The sequence below is a fragment of the Rhinichthys klamathensis genome, unplaced genomic scaffold, assembly GCF_029890125.1.
Source record: "Rhinichthys klamathensis goyatoka isolate OS25496 unplaced genomic scaffold, OSU_Roscu_1.1 h1tg000446l_1, whole genome shotgun sequence".
Lineage (NCBI taxonomy): Eukaryota > Metazoa > Chordata > Actinopteri > Cypriniformes > Leuciscidae > Rhinichthys > Rhinichthys klamathensis.
This window is the reverse complement of record NW_026606941.1, coordinates 305,485-318,607: the sequence shown is the minus strand read 5'-3', so window position 1 is coordinate 318,607 and position 13,123 is coordinate 305,485. Positions and strand designations below refer to the sequence as shown.

The following is a 13,123-nucleotide window of genomic DNA, read 5'->3' as shown; positions in this document are numbered from 1 at the left end:
TGATAATAGTAGGGAGTTAAAAGCAAGCACTGCAAACTAGTCAAACAGATCAATTTAGCTGTTACATTCTCATGATCTTGACACTAATTGGCTTTGGAATATAACTTGAGGGTTTCAGCTGTCCATAACTTGTCTGAAAATATTCTCCATATCTAAGCCTATAGGGAACTGCCATCGTTAATAAACCACACTCGTTCGTGCATATATGAGATACCTGACTTGTAAAATCTTACGAGGATTCTTGGATGATGCTTTAAAAGTTATACCATGAACACCAGAAGCAATAAAACATATAGGGGTTATTATATTAAGAGGCATTTATTAGGGTTTGAATGCTAGTTGTTTTAATACACAAAACAATGTCCAAAATAATTTTTATACATCTAAATTCCCATCATATCATGCGTCTGGTAGAATGGAGTAAACAGAAATGTGTGAATATGACATGTTTTCTTTAAAGAAGTGTTTTATGCTCACCAAGGCTGCATTTATTTGATCAAAATACAAAAATGCCAACAAAAAAAACATTGTGAAAAATTATTACAATTTAAAGCCAATACTCCAGTCTTCAGTGTCACATGATCCAACAAAAATCATTATAATATGCTTATTTGAGGATAAAGAAATATTTCTTATTATTATTGATGTTGAAAACAGTTGTGCTACTTAATATTTTTGTGAATGGTTTTTTGAGGATTTTTTGATTAATAGAAAGTTCAAAAGAACAGCATTTATTTAAAAGAAGAATTGATCAATTTAAGTCGTGCTTGCTGATTATTTGAACGGTAGTGTACTGTATAAATAAAGAAATTTGAGTTGCAGGCCTACTGACTGGATTATGTGGAAGCGATTACAAACCCACATAGATTAGACCTGTATGAAAACACCATTCTACGTCAGGGTTTCCGTTGTTCGGTAATTACCGGACATTGGCCGGGAAAAAAAATGAAATGTCAGACAAAATTAAATCTCTCTGGTCAAATTGTCCGATTAAAATGGCCTAATAATCCCCCCCCCCCTAACACAGTCTGAATTTGAGAATAAGCCTAAAATGTATAAAGCAAAAATACACAGACCGATCAGAAGGATTATTTGCCACTTTACAAGAGTCTGCGGACACCGCTCCTCTTATCGATGCCGTAAGCCTGAGACGTGATGCCCTCACCGTCATGACAGCGCTCCGTGGCTATGGAGGATTGCATTTTTCCACAGCCTGCGAAGTCCTCATATCTGATTCCAACGAAATGTATCCAGTCATTTCGTATTGAATTGGCATTAAATAAAAATAAAAAATTGTATTATTTATCAAAGGGTTTATTTTAACATGCAAAGTGCAAACAGCAGCACACAGAACAGGGCCCGGTTCCCCAAAATGTTCTTATCGCTAAGTAGTTCTTAACCTATTCCTTAACCTCTCTCTTAACTTTATGGCACGGTTCCTGACACGTTCTTACGCTAAGTATATCTTCTGTAAGTCACACTTTCGTAAGGTTGGTCTGGACCATTCGTAAGCTCTCTCTCTTAGCGCTGTTTGAGCTCAAGACGCTAGTCGCCGCCACAGTCTTTAGAAATCAGCGCAGCGCAGTACAAGTCAAACTACTATGTTGTGGCTCAACAATGATTTTATGTTATGGACATTTTAAGACTAATAATAAAATATGTTCGCAATGGATACAGGCCTATTAATGAAGTTGACTTTATTTGGTATCAGAACTAATATGGTGGTAATTAGCCTAGGCTATTTCGTAATGTCATTAAAGCGTTTAAATTGGCAATCACTTTTGATAATTAAAATCTGGCAAACAATTTGGCTCTAAATGGCTAAGATCTATAAATGGGTAAGCATGGTGGTGTCCAGTAAGCGACCAACTTTGGCAGCGATCCAACGTGTCAACTTTTTTATTCGGCAAAACTTAAGCCCTTTTGACATTTTGCCTGACGTGGCTATATTAAAAAAATTTCGCCTCCCAAGACAACTCATTATGGAGCTGCTGGACCTTCTCAGACCTGCGCTTGCCAGGCTAACGCGGTGGAATTTTGCTTTAAGCCCTTAAGCCTTTAACCAATGGCAATCAATACCGCATTAAACAGAAGTAACTGCAGCTGCTTGCCAATCAATTCTGATTGTAAAGTACCTTACCATTAATATAAAAGTGTATAACATAATTTTTAGAAGTCATTAAACCCATGTCAAGAAGCGGCACAAGTGGCACAACGGGATAAGGAGGGTGGATGATTAGCGAGGGATACGTTCGTCTACCCGTCACAACATATCGTGTGAACATAATACTGACAATTTGATAATTTAATTAATAGTCTATATTTTACTGATAACTAAAATATAGTCTTATGTTAAATATAGTAAAATATAGTCTTATGTTAAAATAAATGTTACTGGAATAATTTGAGGAATGCTTCATTTGCATAGAACGTGTTGTCTTTCTTAACGCATAATGCACCTTCGCGTGAAGTGGAAAATCGATTCCTGAGCAATCGATGCCAACTAATTGAGCACTTTCACTTGGGACAGCCCCTTTGTAACGTCGAACGTAAGAGGCAGCGTGTTAAGAAGCTTCCTAAGGGACACTTCAGGGAACACACTTAGGAACATAAACAACTTTGGTAAGATATACACTACCGTTGTAACCGTTAAAAGTCACTTGACCGGCACCATTTTTTTCTAGCGGAAACTCTGTTCTACGTTAATCGTAAAAGTGGTCGATCATCTAAAGGATCAGCGTGGCAACTTTGTTCTGACCACAATGAGTCTAGTGGGTTTTGGTGGATAGCTTAATGGCAAATCAACAACAGTGCTGATTAGATTTAGATTTACCTTATATGAAAACATCTGCTGCTGCCACAGGCTAGACACTGCGTAAAAAGTCTTATTATAACAAAGTTTTGTTATAAAAAAATTAAAGTGAAAGTGAAGTGAAGGTCAAGTATGGTAACCCATCCAAGCTAGTGTATACACATTAAGAGCAGTGCGTAGAGAACACACACACACTGCAAACCGTGGACACACACACACACACGGAGCAGTGGGCAGCCAAATTGCTGTGGCGCTCTGGGAGCGAATGGGATATTGAGTATTGAACCCACAACCTTCAGGTTACCAGTTTGACTTTCTAACCATTAGGCCTCGACTGCCCAATTTCACAATAAATGTATATGATTGTGACATCCAAAAAATGTATATATATTACAGATCACAATAAAATGCAATTAAAATGGCATTTATGGTTATTTAAAGGTACTTTAAGCATCAGGCTGATGCTGCTCTGGCTAGAAGAACCACCACTGTTGATTTATGCTTGTGTGTCCAAGTCCAAACAGAACTGTGTTATAATTGTAATTTGATGGCTTTGGTTATCCCTTACAATCAATCAGTGGGAACTGGGAACATGCATTTCCGGAACTTATGCTTTCTTTCCAGCTGGCTGATGATAATTCATTAGTTCTGCTGGCCTTTTGGGATATTATTTACGGGTGAAATTGTTACTGGAAAACCCTGGAGAGAATGGCAAGAATGGCCATATTAACTGCCACTGGATGGAAAGGCTCCTGCAGAATTGAAGGAAAACATTTGACTTCCTGCCCCCTCTCCATGTTGAACAATGTCCAAACCTGCTGTTCATTCTTTCCTGGGTAATGCGGTCTCCACAGCACCCTTTTCTCCCCCTCATGGAGTTCCCTGATGTTTTCCCCCCTCTAACAGTGTTTCCTTAAATTCACCATCTCCTTTATATTTTCCCCATAAGCCGGTGGGTAATGTGTTAATGGAAACTTCGCTCCCTGGGCTGCTGACAGTCTGTCTGACTCTGGGGCTCCTGGATTGCTACTGGTCTGGGACCTACCTCTTTTCTTCCTCCACTGATGTGCAGTTTTGTTCAAATCCATACTTATTGATGGAGGTCTAAAACCACAAAGTAACCAGAGTGAAAATGTAAGATCTCCCAAAAATAGCCAGCTAAGATGTTCAGTAAACCTCAGGATCATCTGGTATTTGGCAAGATGAGCTGCAAAAATGTGAACAAGCTTAAGAAATGAAAGAAGAGAACTGGGTAAAAGTCAAAGTCATTATTTTCTCACCTTCACGTCGTTCCAAATTTGTATGACTTTCTTTCTTCTGTGGGACACAAATGGAGAATTTCCAAAGAATAGTTTGGCCATTCTTTTAAATATAATGAAAGACAATGGGGACTAGGGCTATCAAGCTCTAAAATGCCCATAAAAGTGGCCCATTTGACTCAGGGTACAAGTCTTTTGCAGTTTGTGTGATGAACAAATCAAAATGCACTTAAATTATTCAATGAAAAGCTCTCCTTGGTGTATACTTGAGAGAAGTAGCAATGTCTTATTCATGAATTAGTTGTTCTTTTGAGTCGGATCTTTTTAATGAATCGGTTGATCTAAATGGTCTGAATGATTTGTTCATGAATCGGAATGGTCGGATTCATCAGTTCAGCACACTGACTATGAGCCTGTAAAAATGTAAAGTAGGGTTTACTGTTTTAGTCTTTCTACTTGATTTAATTTAAGTCAGAGTAACTAATTGTTACTACTTTGTTTCTTTGTAATTCTTTTAAAATATATATATTTTTAAATTACCTGCAAGTAAAAGTGAATTTTAACTTCTAAGTGGAAATTGTTTCAAAGTAAATCCTACACTCATTTTTGTCTCAGAGGGGGGAAGATTCTCAGTAAATTGTGACTTAATTCGCTCTGTTATTTTTTGGTGAACAAATCTTTTAATAAACCGGACCCCATTGCATAGACCCCAATGTCATCTGATGTAAAAGAATGCTTATAAACTCCCAGTGGTGACAACATTGTTTCATACTTCAGTTCTAGGACCAAAAGGCCTCCGTCTGATCAAAGTCACAGATGTATCTCTGCTGGTGGAGTGGGAGTCTGTAAGAGGAGCCGAGTACTACATCCTGTCCTACTATCCAAAGGGAGACGAGGGAGCCATAAAAGAGGTCCAGGTGGAAAACACAAAAAACTCTTACCTAATCACAGGCCTCAGACCCGGAGTCACGTACATAGTGCAGGTGTACGCTGTCATCAGGGGCATTAACAGTGATTCTGATGAGATAGTGGCTACAACCGGTAAGAATGATTGCTTACAATGCTACAGAGATACTTGTAATCATGCAGTATTAGGGGGTTTATTTATTTATTTACAGCTTAAAATAGATTTTATGTCTCCAATGCCTTGTAAACAAAAGAAATAGGGGGATTTGTGTTAACCATAATGCCAGCACTTTCATTGAACTCTACAAGCTTGTAGAGTTCAATGAATAGCCAAGAACACATTTTCATGGAAATGAATGTTTGCAGTTGTGTAACAATGGGATGTGCACTACAGCATTTTGATGTGGTCAGTTCAGTTGTACATTCTCTAACAGCACATTAGACTCCCATGAGAAAGTGCTGATCATCTGGATATGATGACAAAGATGAATGGTCAGCATGGGACATTGTCAGTCACTGGTTAACAAAGAGTTTGAATGTCTGAAAGCATTTCCTTCACAGAGATGAGAAGGGCCAAGTCAGTCTGAAGTGGTAGAATACTTGGCTGTAACTCATTTCTGTCATCCGGTGGCAGAATGTCGAGGACGGATGCTTGTAAGAGGAGTACCGGAGACATCAATTCAAAAATATGAAAGAAATGGCAATTGATTCGCATTCATTTGCATCATTTGTAACCTAAAAGTGTCACTACAGAATCACTGTTAAATTAAGAAAAATAAGTGTTCTCCACCGTTCTTCACTGATTATTAATTAATAAAAATGAATTATATAATGAATATTTTCTAAAACAATGAATTATATGTAATGTATACAATTTTAATAGCATTACAAATTCATTTTGGTAACTCCCCATTGTTTTGATTTCTCCTAAGAAAACAATTATTCATGGATAAATACATTCAGAGAATAGGGTAATACTACAATGCCACTGGTAAACAAAATGAGTGATGTTGTAAAGTTGTAACAGTGACAATGTAAAGTTATAGGCTACTGTCATATTGCGCAGTGAAACATAAACAAAAATCACTTTAAGCTATTTACTGTGCATAACAGATATTGCCCCGATCTGCCTTTCTCTTCAGAGGTCTCTGGTATTGAAGGAATAAAGGTGGTGGGCCAGACAGAGGACTCCATCCAGGTGGACTGGAAGAACCCTGCGATCACTGTGGACTACTTCAAATTGACCCATTCTAGCCCTGATGGTCAGGGAGGACAGGAGAATGTGGCAATGAGCCAAGAGGCCAAAACCATGCACACCATTGTAGGTCAGTCTGCTGCAATACATCCATCTACTATCATGGGTCCCTGACTCCCTGAGCTTCAGACAGAGTATGTTGAATTCAGTGGCTGTGTAGTGAGAACAACATGAATGTGTGTTTTTCAGGCCTCAACCCAGGAACAGAATATCAGATAGGTGTACAAGTGATCAAAGGTGAAATTGAAGGCAAGCCATCGTATGCCACAGGGGTCACAGGTCAGTAATGTGCCTCGTTGCAATGCATTAAGCGGAAAATAAAATGTATGAGATAACACTTTTGTTTTTCTATCATAGTGGGGACTTTTCATTGACTTCTATTACATTTTTAAATTGAGCTAACTATATTTTCTGTCCCCTAAACCCAAAACAGAATCCTTTTTTTATTTTTTTCTGCAAGGCCATTCTCATTCTTAAGGTCATTCTTTTTTATTATACAACATTATTATATTTAATATTAGCCCGTGTCGTTGTCACATTATATGTGATTTCACATTTTATTATTCTTGTTTGTACAAAAGGTCAAACCTGACCTTTGTCTGTATAGAAATTACAACTTTAAAAGATACTGAAAGAAATGAAGGAAGCGAAAAATAAAAGAGACAAATAGATGCAGAAATCAGATTATTGTTCTGATGTTGATGCTAGAGATAGAAATCTTTACCACAACAATCTTTTAATGGAGGGAGTCCTTTCATGCTTTACTCTCAGAAAATATTTTCTTCTGAAAGGGTTCAGTGTCCAATGGTAGTTAAAATCTTTACAGCCCAGTGCGCAAGACAGATATTTTCCTTGCCACCATAAATCAATTAAATTGCTTCCTTGACTGAAAAAAACAACAAATCCAGTTTATTATTTTACCCAGGGCTATTGAAATGTGGCAGTTCTAACATTTCTTGCTCTGAAAAAATACACATGTCCAAAACCAACAAATATTCACGAAGAACCCTAGAGGCATCGGTTTCTGTATAGGTATAGGTATATTAGTGGTTGAAGCTGTAGAATTTTTAAAAGGTAGTGATCCAGTATGCTTTAGAGCTGATAGTCTGCCAACAATGAGATCCTTATACTAACCAAACCTGTCAAATGATGTGGAAATAAATTAGTATTGTGGTCTGTAAATCCCCATTAGAAGTGTGCAATAGAAGTGTGCAATGAAGTGTGCAATGATGTCTAATGAAAATAGGTCTTTTAAAAATGTGATTTGTGCATGTCTGTGCCTTTTGGAAATGTTGTAGAATAATTCTGATGGACTGCTCATATAACATTCCCCTTATTAAAACGTCAATTAGCCATAGCCCTTAAATCATTAAAAAGGTATTTTTCATGTTTTAGCATTAAATTTCATAGCCTAAATGCTTGGACTAATATTTATTGCTTTTTAGGAGCTGTAATATTCCCTGTTTAATATTTATGCAACAGTGCTTTTGGCCCAATAATAAGATCATCCCTTTAGATTTATGGTTAAAGACACAAAACTATGGTTGCTAAGAAAACTTATCATACATTACCACAGTTACATTCATGGTGCGACTTTAATATGTCAAATGTAGGGCAGGGAAATGCTAGATTTTGTTTTCAACATCTGTATGTTTGAATTATTGCTGTAAGCATAAATATAGTTTACTTTGTCAGACTGTTTACCTATGGGAATTCAGCTCTTACCCAAAGGTGCTTAAGATAGATAAATTAGCTGTTAGAGTTTACCAAGTCTCATAGTCAGCTGATCCAACCCGATCTCATGAAATGCGTCTCTAGTGCGCTTTGTATTTATCGTGCAATTTATACGCAAGTTTTTACGTGCATATGATATGCACTGTAAACCCCTTGGGTAGGATTAGTGGTGTGGGGTACGTGCGTATTACACGCCATAAAGTGCGTATCATATGCACGCTAAAACTGTGTATCATATGCACGTAAAAACAAATTTCGCGTATAAATTGCAAGATAAATACAAAGCATACTAGAGACGCATTTCATGAGATCAGGCTGGCTGATCAGTCCAAAGGATGTATGTAAGGCTGTCTGAGGAGGCAAGTGTGGTGATAATTGACAGTACATAAATATGATATATGAAATCTAATAGTGGTCACATTAGAGATTGTAATAGAAATACAGGCACACCCGTATCACATAAGCCGTAAGTGTTTGTGTTTAAGCTGTCTACTACAGCGGTATTCAATTAAAGTTCCAAGAGGTCCGGTCTCTATGGCCTTGTTTACACTGTCAGTGAAATGTGACCCAATTCCGATTTTTTGCTCATGTGACACAGATCGGATGTGTTCTATGACCTTGTAAACAGGAAAAAAACGCATGCATTCGGATATTTCGAGATCGGTTTCAGGCCTCGTTCATATGTGGAAATAAATCAGATATAAATCAGATGTGTGCCAATGCGACTGTCATGTAAACAGGCAGATCAGATTTTCTGAGGCATTAGGCTAAGTATCCGCGGTTTAATGACGAGAGCAAGCCCGACGCGCATATTTCGCGTTCGTCCATCTGTGCAAGAACCCCCTTTAAGCATGCTCGATGTTTCAGATAGTATGTCAGTGTAAAGTGATATGGGTCACAATTAAAAGAACGTGTAAACGGATGGTCAAAAAAATCGGATATAGGCAACAAATCAGAATTGGGCATTAAGACCTGCAGTGTAAACAAGGCCTATATTTCCTGTGCAGTGGTGGTCCAATCAATCAATCAATCAATCAATCAATCAATCAATCAATCAATCAATCAATCTTTAGTTTCTGTCATCAATTACTCACCCTCATGCTGTTCCAAACCTGTATGAATTTCTTTCTTCTGTTGAAAACAAAATAAGTATTTTGAAGAATATGGATAACCAAACAGGCCCAATGCCCCATTGAGTTCCATATACCTGGACCTATGTTTGGTTATCGACATTCTTCAAAATATCTTCTTTTGTGTTCAGCAGAAGAAAGAAATTCATACAGGTTTGGAACAACATAAGAGTGAGTAGATAGAATGCTATTTGTTTGGGGTGAACTATCACTTTAAATGAGCTTCAAACTGAAGCTTACTGCTTCTTCAGGCTATTTGATCCCTGTCAGGTAAGCCAAGGCAAGGCAAGTTTATTTATATAGCACATATCATACACAATGGTAATTCAAAGTGCTTTACATAGGAGGAAATAAAATAATTGAAACAAATAAGAATAATTAAAACAGTTTAGAATAAAAAATAAAATAAAGTACAGTAAAAACAGTCGGACGAACAGTGGCACAGTGCTCATTCAGTAAATGCATAGCTAAACAGATGTGTTTTGAGTCTGGATTTGAATGTGACTACTGTAGGGGCACATCTGATCTCTTCTGGAAGCTGGTTCCAGCTGCGGCTGGCATAATAGCTAAAAGCGGACTCACCATGCTTAGAGCGAACCCTTGGTATTTCTAGCTGATGTGATCCTAATGATCTGAGTGATCTGTTAGGTTTATATTCAGTGAGCATATCTGCAATATATTGAGGTCCTAGGCCATTGAATGATTTATATACCAGTAATAATACTTTAAAATCAATCCTAAATGTAACTGGGAGCCAGTGTAAAGACCTGAGGACTGGTGTGATATGTTCATATTTTCTGGTTCTGCTCAGAATCCTGGCAGTAGCGTTCTGTATGAGCTGCAACTGTCTTATGGTCTTTTTAGGAAGGCCAGTGAGGAGTCCATTACAATAATCCACCCTGCTGGTGATGAAAGCATGCACAAGTTTCTCTAAGTCTTGACTAGAAACAAAGCATCTAAATCTTGCAATATTTTTCAAATGATAGTATGCTGATTTAGTAATTGCTTTGACATGACTACTGAAACTAAGGTCTGACTTAGCTAACTGAAGGTAGCTAAAACCTGACCTCATATTAGTCCTACAGCGCTAATCCCTTCCAAGCAAAGAGAATTTACTTTACACAGTAAAGGACTGTGCCAAAAAAGTTGCTGGACACTTTAGCTTTGTGTTGGATTTTTAGAATATTGGCTCAGAATGATTGTATATTGTAATTATAGGCTTCTAGAAGAAATAATTTGGGTGTTATTCAGAGCCGGCGCAAGCGGAGTAATGAAAGTGGGCGATGACGTAACACAAAGTAACCCCAGCTAGAACATCAAATGTGGCCCAATCACGTATTTGTTGGACCATAAACAAACCTGTCACTACTACAACTATGAAACTAAAAGCTACTGAACAAATACAGATGGCAGAGCTTTGAATACATAAAACAAAAGGAAAATTGCCTAGGCCAACATATTTGAAATTTTGACTCATCGATATCCATGAAATTGACACATTTTGAACCACCATACATAAATGTGTCTTAGATACACAATTTCAGTAGTTTTACCAAAAGTAATTAATTGTGTCAAACAGACACTCGCGATGCGTTTAACAGATGCATATTTTTATGGTAAGTTTGAACAACCTGAAGTGCGGCTGGGGACAAACAATAACAATACAGCGAAATAGTCAGCTAACTGTGACCACCCAGCAAACATTTGGACGTGTAATGACCGTTGAAAAGACGTCCGTCCGACACGTCCCGTCATGGTTGAAAAATAGTTCCAAAATGAAAGTTGAACCGACGTCTTTGACGTCATCTGGCCGTGAATTCCACGTCTCTTCAGCGCGTCCCTGGACGTCTAAATGCGTCGTCATTTGTGTGTTTAAATGTGTTGCTGCATAATTTAAGTGTATATAAGCCTGCATTTAAATATATAACACACATATTGTGTAACATCGTGAAAGGCAATCAAGTCTTGAAGTTTACACATCTTGACAAAGGTTCTAAAAAGGTCCAAAATTGGTCTAGTCAGACCTGACCGTCAGTAAAACGTTTTAATCACGTGTACATCACAAACAAGAACACATTATTTGTGGACATAAGAAAAAAAGAAGCATGTTCTGATTTAGCACATTTTATTGATCTTGAACAGCCAAAATGTATCTTAATATGTTTTCAATGTTTAACATTTGTTAACCAAACTAAAATACCAATTACAAAATACTGAATTATTATATAAAGGGATAGTTCACCCAAAAATGAAAATTCAATGAAGAAAGGTATACAGGTTTGAAACGTGAGGTTGAGTAAATGATGACAATTTTCATTTTTGGGGAAACTATCCGTTTAAAAACACATTGTTTGGCTCAGTTTTTGTATCCACCAGCTGTTCCTGGAGCGTGTTTCAGGTGTTCTGCCATTGCTGCATCAATTTCAGAGTCTGTAGCATTTGGGCTCCACCTCTTCACAGCATCTAAGGGAAGAGAATATATATATATTTAAATAAATAAAATTATTATAAAATTAAAATTTGAGGTAAATGATATGCACTTATTTTCAAAATATTTTTATGGTCTACAGCTAAATAAAAAAAAAAAACATGGAACAAGATGAATGAATCATGAATGACACATTAGAAAAAGGTAACCAACATGCATTTATACATTTTATTTTATTGTATAAAATATGTTCTGCTTTTATTTTTAAAGCAGTTACTGAAAACATACATGTTAAAATCCAGCTAAACATTTCATTCCATTTCAGATAATTTACTTTCTGAAAGAAACTCTCAAAAGGCTACATTAATAAGTTACAGTAATGACTGTATCATTAAACAATATACTTGGTATAACGTTACCGTTGTTGTATACGTTCAAAGTTACTTTTAGCCTACTGGCTAATTTTAGCCAAACTCAGTAAATTTCAGTTGACAATGTGGGCATAATTTCTTTCGGTTCATTCATGTCACACAAGTAAAACTCAAGCACGTTAATCTAATACAAAATGTACTTACCCAACAGTAGATTTTTAATAATATCGACACAACTCCCTCCTCTCCTCGTGTTTGTTCAAAGTTCCAGAATCTATGGGGAGAACGCGTTAACATCTCGCGAGATAATCCCATCGCAGGATTTTGTAATATCGCGAGATCTTTTGTTACTACATCTTGGCAGCACAGTTTATGGTTTGGGCAGAGGGTTTGGGTAATTACATCCAACTCAGACATAAATGGTGACCGGGTATATTTCTGTTTTACATGTATATACATTCCATAAAAAAATAACAACGAATACATCAGGTACAACAGGTTAAAATAATGACTAAAATGCAGTGGCTTTGCAATCACTTGACTATACTGTGCATTTTGTGATTATAATTTATAAAAACAAGATAAAGTAAATATATATTCATTTGTATATAAATCGTGTATTTTATAAAGAATTATATATCCTGATAATTTTTTTCTGTCTTGCTAGACTAGACGTGCAAAAGACGCCAGTGGACGTATAGTATTCACAGCCTGACTAGACGTGTAAAGGACGCCAGTGGACGTCTTCTTCACAACCTCTTAAAAACTTCATGGGCAACTACATTAATTATTGCAGTATTAACCATGCGAGGATTAAGCGCAGCTTTTGCATATTTAACAAGGATTTCATAGAGGGTCATGATGGACTATAAATGCACGTGTAAAAGACGTCGCCAGGTGACGTCCTCTCACCCGATACACTAAACATAACTACACGAGCTAAAAGTTAAAATAACAGTTATACATGCAACTGTAGACATGTACAAATGTATCTGAATGCATTTTTAGGAAATGTTCTGTGTTACATTTTTTTACCGATTTATGACGTCCTGGCCGCAACTATTTTTGGCCAGGGACACGACGTTACCGTCGGACCAATGTTTGCTGGGCAGTTACCTAGCCCTCTAAACATGAAAAAATAATTCATCATACCTTTAGCTTACTCAGTAGAGCTGTGTTCTTCATGCCACGGGTCATTTGTAGGTTAATGTCTCAAATGTGACTTTGC

The 13,123-nt window shown here is 37.1% G+C and overlaps 1 protein-coding gene across 1 annotated transcript in view; it reads left to right on the top strand.

Annotated features, from left to right (window-relative positions):
* Positions 1-13,123, top strand: part of tnn (tenascin N) — a 44,864-nt gene that overhangs the window by 8,826 nt on the left and 22,915 nt on the right. Inside the window, 3 exon segments of the mRNA XM_056236463.1 lie at positions 4,849-5,112; positions 6,120-6,302; positions 6,422-6,511. Of these exon segments, the coding sequence (XP_056092438.1) occupies positions 4,849-5,112; positions 6,120-6,302; positions 6,422-6,511 (537 nt within the window).